This window comes from Nannospalax galili, unplaced genomic scaffold (assembly GCF_000622305.1).
Source record: "Nannospalax galili isolate Female #2095 unplaced genomic scaffold, S.galili_v1.0 scaffold858, whole genome shotgun sequence".
NCBI classification, from domain to species: Eukaryota; Metazoa; Chordata; class Mammalia; order Rodentia; family Spalacidae; genus Nannospalax; species Nannospalax galili.
In genome coordinates this window covers 2,502,260-2,523,179 of record NW_008341877.1, presented here as the reverse complement: position 1 = coordinate 2,523,179, position 20,920 = coordinate 2,502,260, and the positions used below count along the sequence as shown (strand labels likewise).

At 40.3% G+C, this 20,920-nt stretch overlaps 1 protein-coding gene across 4 annotated transcripts in view; it reads left to right on the top strand.

Annotated features, from left to right (window-relative positions):
• Trpm6 (transient receptor potential cation channel subfamily M member 6) overlaps positions 1-20,920 on the top strand; it is a 189,357-nt gene that overhangs the window by 29,786 nt on the left and 138,651 nt on the right. For all 4 annotated transcript variants that reach the window (XM_017799220.1, XM_017799218.1, XM_017799219.1 and 1 more), the window contains exons 3-6: positions 2,516-2,554; positions 7,867-8,044; positions 13,167-13,380; positions 16,231-16,355. In XM_017799220.1, the coding sequence (XP_017654709.1) occupies positions 2,516-2,554; positions 7,867-8,044; positions 13,167-13,380; positions 16,231-16,355 (556 nt within the window). The remainder of the gene's footprint in view (positions 1-2,515; positions 2,555-7,866; positions 8,045-13,166; positions 13,381-16,230; positions 16,356-20,920) is intronic.

The window sequence follows — 20,920 nt, the reverse complement described above, 5'->3', positions numbered from 1 at the left end:
AATTCAACTGTGAACCTAACAATTTTATAGCCACTTTTGAAAGAGATGTTTCTTTGCTCTGGAAACTGTTATTGAGTATGTTAAAGCTGTAATGAAATGCTTCTTCTAAAAAATTTTTTTAAAAATATAAAGAAAAGGAAGACTAATAAAGTAATTATACTACCAACTTCCAGATCATTTCATAAACTCAATAAACTACTTATCAAAATCATAAAAGATTTTTAAAGGGATTTGAAAAATTCATGCGGATGCAAATGAATTAATTGTTGGCAATTGATGGCTACCAGGCAAGGGAGAATCAATTTTCTTCAGTGATATGCCCACTCAGAAGGTACATATGCTCCAGTAAATGGTCCTACATCTGTGCACATACTAGCAGCAGTAAATGGACTCAGTGGGTCTTTTAAAAAAGAAAGAAAAGTTGGGCATGGTGGTACATGCCTTTAATCCATCCCAGCACTCGGGAGGCAGAGGCAGGAGGAACAGACTGGTGTACACTGTGAGTTCCAGGCCTGCACATAGCCTGTCTCAAAAAGACCAAATAAATAAATAATAAATAAATAAATAAGTAAGTAAATAAATAAATAAATATAAATAAAAAAGAAAAGTAAAGCAATTTTTAACTTTTTATTTTTGATACTGTGGATTGAATCCAGGACTTCACATACCCCCCAATCAAGGGAAAAAACATTTATAAAAAGAAAACTAAAGCATGAGAACTTGCCTTATGAGATATGATACATTATAGAGCAACAATAATGAAGCCTGAGGCTGTGGCTCTGTGGTAGTGCCTAGTATATGCAAAGCCTGGGTCCATCCTCAGTACAGCAACAAGCAGAAACACCAACCAACCAAAACACAACAGATGCCTCAGCCACCCAACAAACCCCTAAACAACAACAGCAACAAAAAAACTAACAAACAGTGATAATGGAGCAGAGATAATGAGTGATAATGGAGCCTTAGACAGGAGTACAGGGAGGGCAGTGATAACATTTGATTTGATAGTGTTCTATAATTTTTTTTTTTTGAGACAAGGTCTCATGTAGCCCAGGCTGACCTGGAACGTAATATATCATTGAGCATGACTGTGAAATTCTGACCCTCTTGAGTCCACGTCTGGAATGCTAGAACTACAGGCATGCGGCATCATGCCCAGTTTATGAGGTGCTGGGGTTGGAACTCAGGGCAAGAGACATTCCAGAGGCAAGCACTCTCACTCTACCAGCTAAGCTCCATCTCTTGTCCTATTTTGTGACTTTAAAATATTTTTGTTTTGTTATTTGACATTTAAGAGTTCTACATTATCTTCATAGTTAATAATAATAATAATAATAACAATAATAATAATAAATAGTACCTACCTATGATGGTTAACATTGACTGTCAACTTGATTGGAATAAATAACTCTGATATCAACTTGAGAGGACTAAGAAACCATGCATTAATGAGGCACATGTGCTTGTGAGGGTGTTCCCAGGGGAGTTTAAGGAGGGAAGACCCACCCTGAATGTGGTTGGCACCATCCCATAGGCTGGTCCCAGACTGATAAGAGGGAAAAAGGAGAAAGCAAGCCGAGCACCAGCATTCTGCTCTCTTTGGTTTCTGACTGATGACAGTGTGACCAGCTGCCTCATGCTCCTTCATGACTTACCACCATGAAGGACTGTAGCCCCTAAAACTGTGAGCCAAAATAAACCCTTCCTTCCTTAAGTTTCTTTTGTCAGGTATTTTGTCACAGCAATGAGAAAAGTAGCCAATATACTACTTTCATTACATAAATTTTAATGTACCAGATACTGTAAGATATTTCAAATATGTTAGTAGTTTTATCACCTGATAGGTCTGTGTCCTAGTTTGTTTCTCCATTGCTGTGACAAAACACTCTGACCAATATCAACTTGGGGAGGAAAGAGTTTATTTAGCTTACATATCCCGGGTCACAGTTCATCCAGTCAGGACAGGAACCTGGAGGCAGGAGCTGAAGGAACACTGCTTACTGGCTTGCTCCCCTGGCCCCTGCACAGCCTGCTTTCTTATGTAACACAGGTCCATCTGCACAAGGGTGGCACCACCCACAGTGGGCTGGGCTCTGCCACATCACTCATTAAGAAGATGCCCCACAGATATGGCCACAGGCCAGTCCAATAGAGGCAATTCCCCGATTGAGGCTCCCTCAACCCAGGTGTGTCAAGATGACACTAAAGCTATCCAGCACAGTCCATAAAGTATTTAAAATTATTTTCAAATGTAAGAGCTGGGCTCAGAAGAATCAATAAATTACTGATGTTTGAATCTAGGTGTTTTGGTTTCATACTCCATGTTCTATTAATTCTATCCATTTGCTGCAGTATAATTATACATTGGAAATGACATATGGAAATAAATGATACATGAATATTCTGCAAATCCTTATTTTAGACTCTAGGAAATAATAGGTATTTACTCTATTAGCATTAAATATATTTTCACATATATCAGTAAACTAACAGTCATTTTATTTCTTTCATTTAGATGTACTCCAGGATGCCAAGTCTGCCAGAATTTAGTAAGGTGAGATTAAGAAAAACTCCTTTTTCATTTTAAGACACTGTTTAAAAACTCACTGAGAGAATTTCTTCCAATCTCAAGAGGGAACAGGGGAACTCAGCTACTTGTATACTGTAGACTAAAGAACAGTCCTCCTCTATCAGGAAAGATTGTCCCTTTAACCAGTTCTGGGACACCTATGGATCAGCGAGGGAAGAAAGGATACCTTTGTAGCAGTCAGACCAGCTGAACCAGCCCTGGTAACCAATGGGGTGACAGATCTCACAGCCAGATTGCCCTCACATCTTCCTTAGGTCTTGAATGGACTCAATGTAAGGTGACCATTAATTCCTTCTCCAAAGAGTGGAAGCATTAAAGGTTTTTTTTTTTTCTGATTGAACATAGTTATTTGAATCTAATAGAATTCTTAAGTTATGGAAACATGTAAACATCTAAGGATATTTGGCAAGAACGTTCACTACCTGGAACATTTGTGAAGGATTACATCTTTTATTTTACTATCACATTGTATTTGGATAAATGAAACTCTCTCTTGTAAATGTAGTGCTGTATTTGATCTGTGAGTTGCAGATATTGTGTTTGCACACCAAGATTACAGGCAAATCACCTTTACTGAACAATAAACTATGATGTACATTTTAAACCATGTATCGGCAAGTGGGTTTTCTTTTCTTTTTTGTCAGTGGAAGAAAATGAAACTTGCTTAATTCTCACCGTATCCTGAAGTTTATGAGTTGAACCAATATTAACGTTGTCTTTGAAATTATTTTGTGTCTTGAAATTTTGAGATAGGGTATTGTTAAGTTGCCCAGAGTGGCCTCCAATACTGCAGTCTCAGCCTGACTTACGGGTGTTTATCACCAAACCTGACTCACTGGCTTTTTAAAAAAAATTTTGAGACAGCTTTTCATGTAGTCCTCAGACTTGCTATATAGTTGATGATAACCTTGAACTTCTGATCCTCCTGTCTCTACCTTTTGGAGTACTGAGATTATAGGTGTGCTCTAGTATGCTTGGTTCTGTGTTGCTGGAGATCAAACCCAGGGCTTCTTTCATGTTAGGAAAGCACTCTCCCAGCTGAGCTACATCTCCAGCCCCTTATTTACATCTTTATTGGTAAATGTTTAGATTACCGAGTCATTTGCAGTATTTTACAATTATGAACAGAGAAATAACAATTTGGTGCATCTATAGTTCCACCTATATCTTGATTAATATTTTCTATGTGAACTGATATTAATATATTGTATTATTTATAAATATGCATATATTGCAGTACATACTTAGAAGATTTCTGCCTTTGATAGAGTGTACTTCATGTGTTTTATTGTGTATCATATCATTAAACATTTTGGGATATGTATCCCAATATGCATTATGTGTATTCTTATTTACAAATTGTACAAACAATTTGTATGTAAATTACATGCATTATAGAAGTCAAGAGTTATAGAGGGAAAAGAGATGAGCAATACTGAACTACTTTAGCAGCAGCGAAAGTCCTTTGTTCCTCCCGCCCCCAACTACTGTTACTTAAAAGGAGATGGGGTTGCATTTTGTGGCAGCTATTTCAGTGGCTGAGGTAGAAGAATCACTTGAACCCAGAATCGAGGCGTTCAAGGTCAGCCTGGGCAGCACAGTGAGAGTCCATCTCAAAAAATAAAAAACCAGGGGCTGGAGAGATGGCTCAGTGGTTAAGAACACTGGTTGCTCTTGCAGAAGACCCGGGTTTGAATCCCAGCACCCACATGGCAGCTAACAACCATCCATAACTCCAGTCCCAGGGGATCCGACCAGCCTCTTCTGACCTCCTCGGGCATTGCATGCCACAGGTGCACTTACATTCAGGCAATACGTGCATACACATAAAATAAAAATAATAAAATTTTTAAAAAGTTTAAAAAAAATAAAAAAACCAAACCCAAACAAAACAAAACAAAAAATAAACCCCAAGACCCCCACCCCCAGAGAAAAACCAGAGAGAGAAGCTACAAAACAATTATACATTTTTTTTTCCTTTATAACGTAGTTGACAGAGTATATATCAGGGTAAAGAAGAAGTGGCCAGGCTTGGTGGTGCACGCCTTTAATCCCAGTACTCAGGCTGAAGCAGGTGGATCTCTGAGACTGAGGTCAGCCTGTCTGCTTAGCTACAGGTAGACCCTGTCTCAAAAAGCCAGAATTAAAAACAAAAGGAAGAGAAATAGGGACTGGCAAGGTGACTGGCAAGAGGTGGGGACTTGGCTTGCTGTGAAGTCTGACGACGTGTTTGATCACTGGTACCCACAAATTACCCTCTGACCTCTGCACACATGCCATGGTACAGGCAGGCACACACACACACACACACACACACACGCACACGCACACACTCACACACGCACACACGCACACACGCACAAAAGGAGAAAAGCCTTGCTTTGGTTGCTTTTTTCTTTGTGCTCATGCTATTACCACCACCTTCAGCATGTGACTCAGTTTCCATTTTTGTCCAGTTTCCTGCTCATTTTGTGAGGACTGATTTGGTCTAAACAAGATGCTACAGTCGTTAGGTCCACTTAATAGACTCAGGGAAACATAAAACACTGGTGGCTTGAACTCATGGGGGCAATGCAGTCAACCTTTCTCTTCACATCTCACCCTGAGGTGGAGTAGGAGTGCTTGAGTCCATCCTTGTCATAGGACGTTTAAGTTCTTGCTTTTTTTTTTTTTTGTCTTTTTGAGCCAGGGTCTCCCTGTAGCCCCAGCTGTCCTGGAACTCACTATGTAGACCAGGCTGGCCTTGAACTCACAGAGATCTGCCTGCCTATGCCTCCTGAGTGCTGGGATTAAAGGCTTGTGCCACCACGCCTGGCCTTCTTGCTTATTTTTTAAATGTGGCAATAAGAAGAGCAAGCTAGTATTTTCTTCCTAGCTTTAAAGGGTTGCTGTGCCCTTTGTTCTGCAGATCGCTGCTAGCAAGTGTAATGGAGCTTATTTTATACTCTGATTTTGTGCCTGCTTGTTTTTTTAATGAGTTACTGAGAGGGAAATGTGAAAATCTTAAAGCCTGGCGCTTTGTCTTGCCATTATACTTTTCAACTGCATCACCCATTTTTGTGTCTTCGGAGGTGTGTGATTGTGGTGATCTCATCGTCTTACCAGCCTTCCAACCGTTAATGTTATAGTTTCAAATTATTTTGCTAAACTCAGTGAGATCACGACTAGAGAATTTATTGTCTTCAACATTGCCTCAAAGACTGATTCCAGCAAAAGCAAGCTTTTTATATGTGATGATTTATAAATTATTTTCTAGTCCTAAGTGTAACAGTTTAGAATCTTCTCATGTTGGATATAATAGGTATGCAGATGCATGGCTTTTTCATTTCAAAAGTAGTAATGTTTTGTGTATTCAAATTCCTTTTCATTTTGATTGCATGTATTTTATGAAAGAGGACATCATTATAAGTTAAACATATAATATTATCATATGTTAGTGTTTATAGAATTTTGATTTTAAAAAGGCTTACCCTTATACAACTTTAGTCCTAGCACTTGGGAGGCAGAGGCAGCCTGGTCTACATAGTGAGTTCCAGGATAGTTGGGGCTACAGGGAGACCCTGTCTCAAAAAGAAAAAAAAAAAAGAAGGCTTACCCTTTTATTTATTTTTGTTTATGTACTCAATTTTGTTGTATAGTGAAATTGCTGGTTGTTTTCAAGAATGTTTGTTAATCTTGTAATACATGTAGTAAGTTTTCATTGTTATTTCTGTTTCTAGTACGTTTCTCATGGCCTGGGGTTTACATCTGTTTGTAGTGATGACTGTGCTTATGCACATTTGTAGTCTCACATTGTTTCTTGTGCTGAGGAAACTTCAGTCAGCCTCATGTGAACATTGTTCTTTGCATGAGGACATTTTCTTACTTTCCCTAAGTTTCACATATTAAACACTGTTTTTAGTTTAAAATTTTAAAATTACATTTACTTGTTTGTTTGTGTTTGTGTGGATACATGCATGTTTGTGTGCATTTGTGTGGATACATGAGTGTTTGTATGTGTTTGTGTGTATACATACATGCCATGGCTTGTGTGCAGAGGTGAGAAGTTCTGTACTCTTCTTTCACTTGTGTGGTCCTGGGGATAGAACTCAGGTCTTAGCCTTGGCAACAAACACTTTTATCCACTGAGCCATCTTATCAGTCTTTTGAAAAAAAATATATATATTTTTTGGTCTTTTTTTGAGACAGGGTCTCCCTATAGCCCCAGCTGTCCTGGAATTCACTATGTAGACCAGGCTGGCCTTGAACTCAGGGATCCACCTGCCTCTGCCTCCCCAGTGCTGGGATTAAAGGCGTGTGCCACCACGCCTGGCTTGAAAAATATTTTTAGCAGCTTAATTGTAGCATGCCTGACTTAGAAGAAACTCTACATGTTATATAATATGTTTTATATAATATATATTACAATTTGAGTTTAGGACATCTTAAGTACTTAAAAATGCAGAGTTCAGTAATACTTAGTATACTCACATTGCAATGGATCTCTAGAACTTTATTTATTTTCATTTGAGCCAGGATCTCAGATTAAAGCCTAGGCTTGCCTGGAACTCTGTAATTTAGGCTGTGCTTGAACCCATGGCAGCTCTCCTGTCTTAGCTTCTGCATTGCTGGGATTACAGGTTCAGTCACCGTGCCCAGATGGATCTTTAGAACTTTGAGATCTTGTAAAACTGAAATTCTATGTCCATTGACCAGTCCCCATTCCCCCTTCCCCAGCCCCTGGTGACCTCCATTCTACTTCCAGTGTCTATGAACTTCATTTCTTTGGATCACTCAAATATGTAGAACCATCAGTATTTGTATTGTGTGTGTGGAGAGAGAGAGAGAGAGAGAGAGAGAGAGAGAGAGAGACTGGCTTATTTTGATTAGCATAATGTCATTAAGGTTCATCTATCTTATAGCATATGTCGGAATTTCCTTCCTTTTAAGGGTAAATAATATTCCAGAATGCATACATGCCTTATTTTCTTTATCCATTTATCTGTTAATGGATATTTCAGTTTCATCCATTCATGACTATTGTGAATAATGCTTCTATAAACATGGGTAAAAAAGGTTTTTAGTATTTTTTAAATATTCCTCAGTTGGTTCTATGTTTATCTAAGGGAAGGACCATGGAGAATGTTTCTAAACTTGTAGACAATTCAGTGCCATAAATCTAATTCTTAATATGAATTTTTAAGAATTACTAATATCTGGCATCTATACATCAGTCTATGAAAAGGGAAACATTGTATCCATTTTCTACTCTGAGTGACTTGTTTCCCTGAATTTAGGTGTTACTGTGGCCGCCTGATTCAAGAACATCGTGGGGTAGACTCCACCTGGAGCTTCTCGTCTGCTGGAGGCAATGCAGATGAACAGTGGTCTGTTGAGAAACACACAGTGAAAAGTCCTACAGATACTTTTGGCACCATTAATTTCCAAGATGGAGAACATATCTACCACTCCAAGGTTTGCTGAGAACCCAAACCGCTTCCCTGGCTTAGAGCAGAGGAGACCCTACAAATGTCCTCTGAGGAGAGAGAATCACATGACATGGCTTTACTGTGGTGGGAAGCATGTTACTGATCTATTATCAAATCTACCCTGGCTCTCTCTTCCCTTAGGTCTGAAGGGCATTATACCCTTCCCAGGTGTAGTGTGTCCAGCTGTTTTGAGCTCATCTTTCAATGAGCTTATAGCCTGTGCAAGAAAGAATAACTTACTGACCTTCAGACAATTGCCACAGGACTGCCTTTTTTCTTAAGGAATGCAGTAAAATCTCTAAACAGGAGTGGGTTGAGTTTAGGTAGCTTTCTGTTACTATAACAAATATGTTAGATAATCACCTTACAAAGAGACTTATTATGGCTTAATGTGTGAACTATAAGTCCAAGATTGGTTGGTCTTGCTGTTTTGAACCTTGGCAAGGTAGCATGTGATTGGCTGTATGTGGTATGGCAAATGATTTATCTCACAATGGGTACAAGGCAGGCATCCCACAAATCCCTTTTGAAGTCTCCTGCTCCCCCCCCCATAGTCTGCCATTAAACATCATCTCTTAGAGGCTCCAGCACCTCCTAGTAGTGCCATGAGAGGAAGCCTAAGCCTTCAGCATGTGGGCTTTGAGGGACATTTAAGATTAAGTATAACAGAGGCAAGCTCAATCATGACAATAGAAATGATCAGTAATTTGCCACTGTTCAGATTCTCTGAGTTCTCATGAGAACGTTTTAGCAAGGATGTGGGGGCGTTCCTCTCCATCTCCTGGATGAGGACACATGGGTCTTCCAGGCTAGTTTTCCTCCTGTCCCAGCATGGCAGCTTTATGTGATTTGCGTAGTGTGCTTATCAGTCTTCTCAGGTTGTAACAAAACACCTGAGATGATTTAAAAGCAGTCTTGAGGTTTTAGTCCATGATTGCTTGGCCTGTTGCTTTGGGCCTGTGGCCGTGCAGTACATCATAATAGGAGCATGTGATGGAAGGGGCTGCTTACTTCATGGAAGCTGTCATGAGTGCACTATATCAGAAACATAGATGGGCATGTTTATGTCTTTCCACAATGTCAGAATTTAATAAATAATAATAAATCATAAGGCACATCAGTTTTGTTGACTGAAGTTTACCAAGCAGTTGTGATTTCCCTAGATAGCTGGCCATTGACAAACACAGGTTCTTTTATTTTAATCTTAATTGCTAATATTAACTCTCAGGTCACACATTATACACCCCATAGCAAATGTATCTCTCTATATGCACACATGTAACTTACAAAATGGCTACAAAAGGGTTAAAGGGGATGTAGCAGAGTTTAAAAGAGCCTTTCTGAAGAACAGAAGTGGAGAGCTGATACAGATACAAAGAGTCTGGGAGTTCTTCTGGAGGTGCTCCCACTGCAGAGTTAAGCCTCAGGGCAAAAGCCAAGTTGCCAGGCAAGGTGAGAGACTATAAAATAGCACCCTTTTTGCTTTTAGGAATAAGTTTTCAGACTGCCTTGTGGGTGGTGCTGGAGAGATGGTATTGTTTACCTGTACAACAAAGGGGCAGTCATTCTACCTCTGCATTTGTCCTCAAAATGGAGTCAAATGATGCTTGTAAAACGGAATCTCTCAGGGCAAGGTGCAACCTGAAACACCACTGTTTTACACAATATGCAGTAATTTTGGTCAGGGCACAACCTAATCTCAGCAGCAACCAGGAAACAAGTGGTGGGGGCCGGGGGAGCCAGGGCAGCAGTATCTTCCAAGGGTATACTCTTGATGGCCTAATTCCCTCCCACTAGACCCTACCTTCGGAGGTCTCCATCGTCTCCCATCAATGCCACAGGCTAGTGTCTTGGCCTTTAACACTGTGCTTTTGGGACACTCCATATCCAACCTATAGCACACAGTGTTGACAGGTCAGCTATGCCTCAGATAGTGTCTGCTGAGTGTGTCTGCTGCCTGCTGTTTTCTTGCAGACAGAAGCTTTCCTGAGGTGGGGTCACCTCGGGAAAGCTGCATGTCAGCTCTGCCATGGAGACTGGATTTGAAGCACAAGTTCCTTTTAATGAAATCTCATAGCACAGTTCCAGAATAATCTGCATTTCCAGCGATCAGTTCTCTTGTATTTTACTATATGTGTTTACTTTTGCTTTCATTGGAAGAAAAATTCCCCCTCATTCTTCATTCTCTTTGGGAGCTTGATTCTTTTTTTTTAAAAAAAAATATTTTATTTATTATTTTTATTTTGTACATATGAGTGTATTGCCTGCATGTATGTAAGTGCGCCCATGTCGTGCAGTGCCTGTGGGGATCATAAGAGGGCGTTGGACTCCTGGAACTGGAGTTATAGACAGTTATTAGCCACCATGTGGGTGCTGCGAATCAAACCTGGGTCCTCTGTAAGAGCAGCCCGTGCTCTTAACTGTTGAGCCATCTCTCTAGTCCCAGGGCTTAATTTTTATAGAACCCTCTGCACATTTTTTTCCTTTCAAGTTTGACTCTCCTTCCTCCTGCTGCTGTTTATCATTTTTTAAGATATATTTTTGTTTTTTAAATTTTCATGTCTGTAAGTATATGCCATGTGTGTGTGGGTGTCTGTGGAGGCCAGAAGAAAGATGTAGAATCCCCTGGAGTTAGAGTTACAGGTAGTTTTGAACTGCCTGACGTGGGTGCTGGGAACCAAACTCAGGTCCTTTGGAAGAACAGCAAGTGTTTTTACCCACAGAGCCGCCTCTTCAGCCCCCTCTTCAGCTTGTTTTTTTCATTGTAGTCCTGGGGATAAAACCCAGACCCTGTGTGTGCTAAGGAAGCAATCTACTGCTGTACCACACTCCCAATATTTTTTTTGTGTGTGTGTGAGACAGGGTCTCCCTGTAGCCCCAGCTGGCCTAGCACTCACTGTGTAGACCTGGCTGGCCTTGAACTCACAGAGATTCACCTGCCTCTGGCTCCCGAATGCTGGGACTAAAGACTAAAGGCGTGTGCCACCACACCTGGCTCATGTTGTTTATTCTTAATCACTTTCATTCACTCCTTTCTCTGTCCCCTCATCAAATACTTAACTGTGTTCCTATATACTTGCTATATCCCAAAGAGAATAGGTTTCCTGTGTTAACATTGCTTACATTTGGTGAGGGAAACCAGAAGTAAACATGCAATTTTCACACACGTGGAGGATGCTATGTAATTTGTAATACATGTTCTTTGAGAGAAAGAAAAAGGTAACCCTTTCCATCTGGAGGTTACCATTAGAGAAAAGCTTTGGAAATAGGGAAAGCAGGCTCATATGCTAAGCTGATCTCTGAGGGTGAATGAGGTGAAGTGTGCATAACGAGGCAGAGGTTGGCTTGTACAAAGGTCAAAGAGCATTCAGGAAGTCTGAAATTGTGGCTAGACATATCTCCTGATAACTATCTTGTGTTAAGCTCAACTTTAGTCTATTGTTACAACTCATGTACCCGAGTGCATTTTAGTAGATGTCTCAGAAGTATAGAGCTCAGGTCTTCCCTTAGGTTTATGTTGAGCAGCAGCAAAAACAGAGAGAGCTAGTTATTCATTTCCCGCTGTTGGATTCCCTTCCCAGAATCCCTCCCACCGCATTCTACAAAGTACCTGATGGAATCTCTTTCTGCCTATCAGATCTGCCTCAAGGAGGGAGTTACTTCTGAAGGAGATAGAAGAGTAGTCTTCAGTTAGTCTTTGGGGGAAAGAAGCCAGTGCTGATAGCTTAATTCTTCAAAGTTGTTTATCCCCAAATCTCAAAGAGCAGTATCTTCTATGACCGAGAAGATTTAGATCTGAAGGACAGGATCACCCGAGAGAAGGAGCTGGAGGCGGGGAATGGAAACAGAGCTGCTCCTTTGCCCTCACTGCTTTAGCAACAAAACCACCCCACAAGGGTCCACCTGTGTGTGTCCTGCAGGGTGTGATAAAGCCTGGTAGCTCGGTGGCCTCTCTTGTACTCTGCATTGTGGTTATCCTTAGAATTATCATGTGTTGTGATAGCTGTTCCATCCTGTGGTCAGAAATCCTAATATTTTAATTATAAAACAAAGTGATTGTATAATAACAAGTTAAAAAATGTGTAACTTTTGCTGGGCGTGGTGGTGCATGCCTTTAATCCCAGCACTCAGGAGGCAGAGGCAGGTGGGTTTCTGTGAGTTCAAGGCCAGCCTGATCTACATAGTGAGTTCCTGGACAGCTGGGGCTACAGGGTTATTTTGATATATCACAGTGAAAGATTTATCGTCCTCTTTTTTTTTTTTTTTTTTTTTTTTTAGACAAAAAAAAAAAAAAAAAAAAAAAAAGTGTAACTTTAAATTGCTATCATTTGATAATTCCTACTTGTGTGTGTGGAGATTTTCACTGGTGTTCTCTCTTGGCATAGTTTCCTAATTCTTGGTTTCCTAACAACTGCCTTTCTTTCTAGAAACTGGTCTTATTCCTGCTGTTGGTTGGGTGTATGCTTGAGGAAGGCAAGCTAAGCTCACTGTGTAGAACTTAAGTGGCCTGTACCCAGCCTTCCCTGTAATGTCAGACCAGCTGCACTGAGTCGGTGGCTCTCCTTGGTGTGGATTTCCCTGATCTTTTCTTTTCCTTGCACCGACGATCCAACATGGCTGTACTTATTTTGAAAAGGAAAGTGATTTCAGAAGGACAAGAGTATATAAAGAAGCATACACTTAAAAATTTCAAATAACTTAGATGTTTATGCTCTCAAATCTTTTAAAATTCTACCGATATATGTGAAAAGGGTCAAGTAAGTGAAAAGGCACTTATGAAAAATCACCTTTCACCTACTTCTCAAAGCCTTCTCCAGTGGCTTTGCTGAGAGAGTGATTTTGGCCACTTGTTTGAAGTCTTTTTGCCTCTGCTCAAGCCTTCTGAGGAACCTTGGAGGCCAAACCTCCAACCAAAGGAAGCTTTCCTACAGGGACTTACAATACCCAGAAGGAACTCAGAGGGGTATGCTGCCTTCATTATGTGAAGGTAAACTCTCAGAGAGGCCCTGGGCACTTCCTGTCAGGCTGGGGCCACTGGGGGACCTGCTGTGCACTCATTGTTTCTGTACTGAGTCTGTGTTTCGCTGTGTGTTGGTACTGTCTTCCAGTATATCAGAACTTCTTGTGACACAAAATCAGATCATTTGTTGCATTTAATGTTGAAAGAGTGGAATATGGAGCTGCCAAAGCTTGTGATCTCTGTCCACGGGGGCCTCCAGAACTTCAAGATGCCCTCCAAGCTTAAAGAGACCTTCAGCCAGGGTCTGGTAAAGGCTGCAGAGACCACAGGAGCCTGGATAATTACAGAAGGCATCAACTCAGGTAAAGCCAGTGGCTGTCTCCCTCCTCCCTCCCTCCCCAATCTAACTGTGAAGCAGGCAGTATGACAAAGAATCCTAGCTCTACAGTGCTCACAGGAGATGTGGAGATGTGAAGGAGAAAGACAGCTAGAGTGACTGGAGCACAAGTCCAGAAGAATCACAGGCCTTTCCTGGAATGCATTTTTATCCTTGCCAAAATATGCAATTTTAACTTAACTTCAAATAAACTTTGGCAGAAGAGTCATTCCTGAACTTCAATCTATTAAATATTGCTCTAGAGAACAAGGATACTCTAAAATTGGTCTGTTACTTGGGCCCTTAAAGACGCCAGCCGGGAAAGATCAGGACCTGGGGCAAATTCTAGGATACCAGTAGGAAGCAGCTAGAAATGTGTCCCCTGGACCCAAGAGCCAAGAGAGTTTTTAGTGAAAACTTGGAGAAGGAAAGCATACATGCTTTATATTGAACTTATACTGGCTATTGCTAGGAGTGGGGCTAATGTGACCCAAGATGAAGAAGGCAGGTCACAGAAGCTCTTGCTGCTTCTACATTGGTTGGGCATAATAGTCCAGGAAGTTCCTTTGTAAGCAAGAGGCAATGGCAGCCAGTCAGGTTCAACATAAACTCAGGAGTGTGGGACAGTCTTTTGTCTTCTGTAGCTCTCAGCTGATTCTTTTCTCTCATCCCTTCCCATCTATCCATCTCTGGCCTTCGTTATTAAATCTAGACTTTTTTCCCCCTTTTATCAGGAGTACTGTAAAGACACAGAGGAGGTCACAGATGTGTCGTGTGTGAGGCCTGGATATTAGCTGAACTTCTGTAGTCAATGTTAAGCTCTCGGACACTGGGAATGAGAGATGTGCATAAAAATTGCATTGACTGCATTGGTCATGAGAAAAACAATTGCTTGTTTTTATGACATGATTACTGATACCTTCATTGTTTCTGTTACTGATTCTTTCATATTCCTTAAAATCTAACATTCAAGGATCAGTGATATGACTCAGTGACAGAAGGTACTTGCTGCCCAGCCTGGAGGGCTGAGTTTGATCTAAGGGGCCCATATGGTGGGAGGAGAGAACTGTCTCCTGCAGGTAGTCCTCTGATCTCCACATGCATGCCTTGGCAACATACATGCTTACACACACACACACACACACACACACACACACACCCTGAATAAACAAAGTAATTTAAAAAGTGAGACTATCTGTCATTTAAGAACCTGCATGACCGATGTCATGGCTCATGCTTGCAGCTCTATTATTCAAGAGCTGAGGCAGGGGAATTGCTGCAGGTTTGTGGCCAGGCTGGGATAGAGAGTAAGACCCCATCTTTAAAAAATACAAAACAAAACAAAACAAAACAAAACAGTCCATCCCTCATAACCTCAGGCCTTTACATCAGAGTTTATTAATGGCCTACACATTAGAATCACCTGGGGAACTTTTGAAAATGCAGGCGACACATGCTTTCCCAGGTAGATCCAGCTTTCAGAGTAGTTTCTGGACCGTGTCTGCTGTGCAGATGGCCTGAGAACAAGTGGCACCACAGTCCCTTCTATCAGTCCTGTGGCTTTCCATCGTCCCTTTCCTTTCCCCTCCTTCGTTGTGAGTTTTCCTAGCCAGTTTCTCCAGTTAAACGGTGCCCATCCTTTAAGAAACTAGATGCCAACAAAACCATGCAGCATCCTCTGATACTGCAGCTACAGCACGGATTTTGAAGTGATACAGTTCAAAACATGCCAGCATTTTTTTGTGTGTGCTGATAACACACGTAGAGTGAAGTGAAGACCGTACATAGGAGCAAGATGTGATGTAAGTAAAGTCAGAATAAGTCAAAGTCAAAACGGCTTCTTACTGTATGATTTGGTTTATAGATAATGCAGAGAGGTTTCAGGACAGTAAGAGTTTTCTGTATGATATTACAGCGGTAAATTGGTGGTGTTATACATTCGTCAAAGCTCGTAGACTATACAATGCCAAGAATAAGGAAGCTGCACTGCAGACTGTGGTCTCTGGGCAATGATATGTCATTACAGGTCCACAGATTAAACCAAATAGACCCCTCTGCAGGGGAAGGCTGGGTTTGTATGGTGGTAGGGTTTATAAAGAGACTTCTTTGTGCTTTCTGTTTAACTACAGACTACCAACTCTGTAGCCTTGGAATAGTATTTGATCTCTATCTGTCACCATTTTTATGTATGAAATGGACAAAAATGTTCTACTTAGCTAGGTATAGTGGTGCATTCCTAGAACACCAGCACATAGGAAGCTAAGGCAGGTGACAGTGAGCTCTAGGCTAGACTGGTCTACATAGCAAGGTCCTGCCTCAAAAAAAAAATCCTACTTGAAGTATAAATATATAAAGCAGCCAACACTTAGTGAAGCAGGCTGTGTGTCAATAAATGATGGCTACTATAATTACAGTTATTATCAATTCCAGGAGGACAATAGAATATTGTGTATGTATTTCATTAGTTTGCCTCTATGAATCAAGGGACACATCTGCAGGGTGTTTTATTGGTATGTTGGAAAAGACTGTAGACTAAAATATTCAGAATGTTCATGATGTCAGGCAATGCATAGAACATTCTGGCCAGGCAAAAGTAGAATCCAGTGACATACATTGGCCAAAGAGAGAGGAGAATTATTTGGGTATGATGTGGTAAGAGGAAGAGATGTCAAGACAGAAGAGAGGAAGTCAAGGTAGCAGAGTCTCATTCCACTGAGCCAGCAGCTGACCCTAAGAACAACTTTTTACAAATGATCATCTACTTGTGTCTGTGTGAAAACCACTGTTGTGTATGGTCTGTAAGTTGAAATCTGACTTCTAATCTGGTTGTTCATAGGAGTCTCCAAGCATGTTGGGGATGCTCTGAAAGCTCATTCCTCTAAGTCCTTGAGGAAAATCTGGACAGTTGGAATCCCTCCTTGGGGTGTTATTGAAAACCAGAGAGAACTGGTTGGAAAAGATGTAAGTAGACAATACTTTCACAGCAAAAGGAAATGAACATGCATCTAAATTAGTCAACACTGTACCCAAATGTCTGACAAGACACTTCAAATGTAATATGTCCAAACCCAATTTCCGTCTTCCTCCTACCTCTGTCATCCTATTTCACAAAATGACAGTCCTAACCTTGTAGCTGTTCAAGCCAAAAAACTTGGATTATGCTTAGAGTGACCCCAAACCCGATCCCTCAGTAAACTTTCTCCGGCCACTTTCAGACCACACCTAGAGTGTGACCTCTTCTTTCTCTCTTCACTGTCTTTGAGCTGGTCCAAATGACCATGCTCTGACTACTAAATGCTTGTAAGAGCCTTCCTCTCTTTTTTGTCTTCTGTTGAAGTCTGTTCTCAGCATGATAGCCAGGATAATTCCTCTAAAATAAAATTGGATCTTGCTGTTTCTCTTTGAAAAACTCTTCAGTGTGTCCTATCCCAGCACACACACACACACACACACACACACACACACACACACACACATGCTTAGAGTGTTTGCGTGGAGCAAAACTAGAAAGGTGGCCCTCCCTTCCTGCTTCTTTTTCTTCAGCTCATATTACTCTTTGCGTCATTCATTCCTGTTACTGCCTTTCTCTCTCTGTCTCTGTCTCTGTTGTATGCAGTTGTATGTGAATGTGTGTGGACTTGCATGGAAACCAGAAGACAACCTCGGTAGTATTCCTCAGATCTCCACATTACCCCCCTCACTGTTTTTTGAGACAGTGTCTTTCACTGGCCTGGAGCCCACTGAGTAGCCCCAGAAATCTGCTTAATTTAAAATTTTTATTTCTTTAATATTATTATTCACTTATTTATTTCTATTTTATGTGTATGCGTGTTTTGCCTGCATGTATGTAAGCGCACCTGAGCATGCAATGCCCATGGAGGCCAGAAGAGGGCATCAGACCTCTTGGAACTGGAGTTATGGACAGCTGTTAGCCGCCATGTGGGTGCTGGGAACCAAACCTGCCTTGCAAGAGCAGCTAGTGCTCTTAACCGCCGAGCCATCTCTCCAACTCTAGCTTTTTAATTTTATTTATTTATTTTTGGTCTTTTTGAGAAAGGGTCTCTCTGTAGTCCCAGCTAGCCTGGAACTTGCTATGTAGACCAGGTTGGCCTTGAATTTACAGAGATCTGCCTGCCTGTGCCTCCTGATTGCTGGGATTAAAGGCGTGTACTACCACACCCTGCATTCCAACTCTAGCTTTTTAAAGTTTTTAAAAATTTTTTATGTGGGCTCTGTGGATTGAATTCAAGTCCTTATAAGCACCTTAGTGCTTAGTATGAGTAAGCCATCTCCCTAGTCTCCTTTATGTTTCTATGTGTGTATTCAGTGAAAGAGAATGGGTTGGTCTAAGCTTATTTATATGGCATATATGTTTTGTTTTGTTTTTGGTGAAAATACAATACATTAAAAAAGATATAAGGAAGATAATTACTGAGAGTATCTTAGTGTTATCATTCCAGAATTTTTCTACATTCTTGTATAAATGTAGGGTTAAAATGCTTATTTTGCACATATGTGTATGTATGTGTGTGTGTGTGTGTGTGTGTGTGTGTGTGTGTGTGGTATATGCATGTGTGGAATGTGTGTGCAGGTGCTCTTGCTCACAGGTTGACATCAAGGGTCTTTATTGCTTTTCATCTTTTGAGACAGGGTCTCTTTCTTGCTGAACTTGGAGCTTGCTGTTTTGACTGAGCTGGCTGGCCGGCAAGGCCCCAAGATCCACCTGTCTCTATCTCCCTAGGATTGGGGTTACAGATGCATATTGCCACGCCTGGCTTGTTATGTTGGTGTTGAGGCTCTGAACTCAGATCTTCATGCTTGTGCAGTAAACACTTTACCCACTGAACTGTCTCCACAGTCCTTAAAATGTCTATTTATAAAAAGTAATGACAGAATCCCGCTGCTACAAATCTGTTTTTTTTTTTTGTTTGACTATTTAACAGTATGTCAGTGTGGTAGTTTGAATGAAAATGTCCCCCATAGGCTCTGAGAATTTAGACATTATGTCCCTAGTTGGTGGTGCTGTTTTGGGAGGTTTTAGGTGGTCTAGCTTTGCTGGAGGAAGCATGTCACTGGGGAGCAGGCTTTGAGAATTCTTAAGCCTTCCTGGATTTCCCATCACTCTGTACATTCTGTGCCTGCTTGAAGAGCTGATCCCTTGGCTTTCTGCTCTGGTCACCGTTGCCACCACACCTCCTGTATCATTATGGCTTATAATCCCTCTGGAATCATAAACCAAAAAAACCTCTTTCTTCTATAAATGTCTTGGTCACAGTATCTTATCACAGCAACAGAAGAGTAACTAATACAGTTAGTTAATATAGATATGGTTTATTTTAACTTTTGTTTTGGAAGGTTTCATGTATGTTAAACAGTGGAGAGATTAGAATCATTAACTCTGTGTACTATCTCTCAACTTTAACCGTATACTTTCCATTATAGCCCCTTAAATTGATCTTTTTGTTAATATGGCGTATATATATATGCATATATCCCTGCTTTCATTGCTATAGAATATAATATTCATAGTTCTATAGGAAAATTATAACAAAGTCTCTCTTAAAATAGAATTTTTAGGGGATGGAAAGATAAATAAAAATTGAAAAACCCTAATTAAAAAAAGCTCAAACTCCTTTCAAAAACAGCATAATCACATGCAGAAAAACAGGTCACTAATATGTAATATGGGTACTATTTCTAAAAAAATGCTACTACACTGGTTGTGGTAGCACATGCCTTTAATCCCAGCAGAGGCAGAGGCAGGTGGATCTCTATGAGATCAAGACCAGCCTGGTTTACATAGTGGGTTCAGGCAGGCAGGGACTAGGGAGACCCTGTTAAAAAAAAAAAAAACAATGCCCCCAAACCCCCCAAAACAGCAGCAACAAAACCAGAATACTACTATTAATACTATACCTTACACACACACACACACACACACACACACACACGTATACACACACAAACCTCCACATACCCACACCCACATACACACTCCCACATCCAGACCACCCCAACACACACTCACCCACACCCACACCTCTATAGTCAAAGCCTAGCTTTGTCACTTTCCATGACTCTGTGAGTATGACAAAGAACTTTAATGACTTGTGCCTTTGTTTTGTTAACAATAACATGAAAATAATCACAGTAATTACATTCTTTAGTCAGCATATGAATAACTAAATTCTTTAACTGTCCACATTGGGAAATATTTAACTGCTTGTTTTTTGTTGTTTCATATCTGAAAATTTCTCATTTGATAAAGGGACTTGCATCACATTTTCAGTAAGCAACATAATTTTTCACCTTAAAAAATAAAAATATAAAAAATCGAAGCTAGGATCTGCATATGAGAGAGAACATACATCTTTTGTCTGTCTCCATCTGGGCTATCTCATTCAGCATAATTTTTTTCCAATTCCATCCATTTACCTGTTAATTTTTCCATCCAATTTTCTGCAAACATTTCATAATTTCATTTTTCTTTCCAGCTGAATAAAATTCCATCCTGTGTATGTACTGCATTTTCATTATTTATTCATCCATTGATGGTCATCTAGGCTGATTCCATTTCCAAGCTATTGCATAGGTATCTCTGTGGTAGGATGCAGAATCCGTGGGGTACACATCCCAGGAGTGGTATAGCTGGGCCATACGGCAGTTCAATTTTTAGTTTTTTGAAGAGTCTCCATGTTGATTTTCAGAGTGGCTATACCAGTTTACATTTCCAACAAACAGTGAATAGGGGTTTACCTTCCCCACATCCTCAGCAGCATTTGTAGTTATTTGTTTTCTTATGACAGCCATTTGGATTGGGATGAGATGGAATCTCAAAGTAGTTTTGATTTGCAATGCCCTGATGGCTAAGGATGTTGAACACTTTTAAAAAGATTTATTGATATTCTATATTTCTTCTTTTGAAAATTATTTTCAGTTCTACAGCCCATTTTTTAAAGTTGGGCTGTCTGGTTTTTGATGTTTAGTTTATTTAGTTCTTTATTTATTCTACTATTAATCCCCTGTAAGATATACAGCTGGCAAAGATTTTATCCCATTCCGTAGGCTTCTTCTTCACTTGATTAGCAGTCTCCTGCACAGAAACCTTTTAATTTCATGAAGTTCTGTTTGTCAGTTATTGGTCTTATTTCCTGAGCAACCACGGTTCTAGTCAGAAAGTCCTTACCTATCCCTACATCTTGAAGTGTTCTTTTTGCTTTTTTTTCTAGAAATTTCAACATTTCAGTGTTAATATTAAGGTATTTCTAAAATATATGAACAATTTAAGATAATATAATCACGCTGGTGTTATATGTGCACGCGATATGTCTTGCTCACAATCGTCGGCCATTGCCCTCACTTGTCCTCTGTCCTATCACCTGTTCTCTTTCTACCCCAAATAGTCTCTTACTTTTGTGTCTTTAAAATCGAAATTCCATGTAGCTGCTTAGTTTTAAAAACACTGTTAGATTTCATTAACCAAAAATGTTCCATATATATATATATATTATTATTATTTTTGGTCT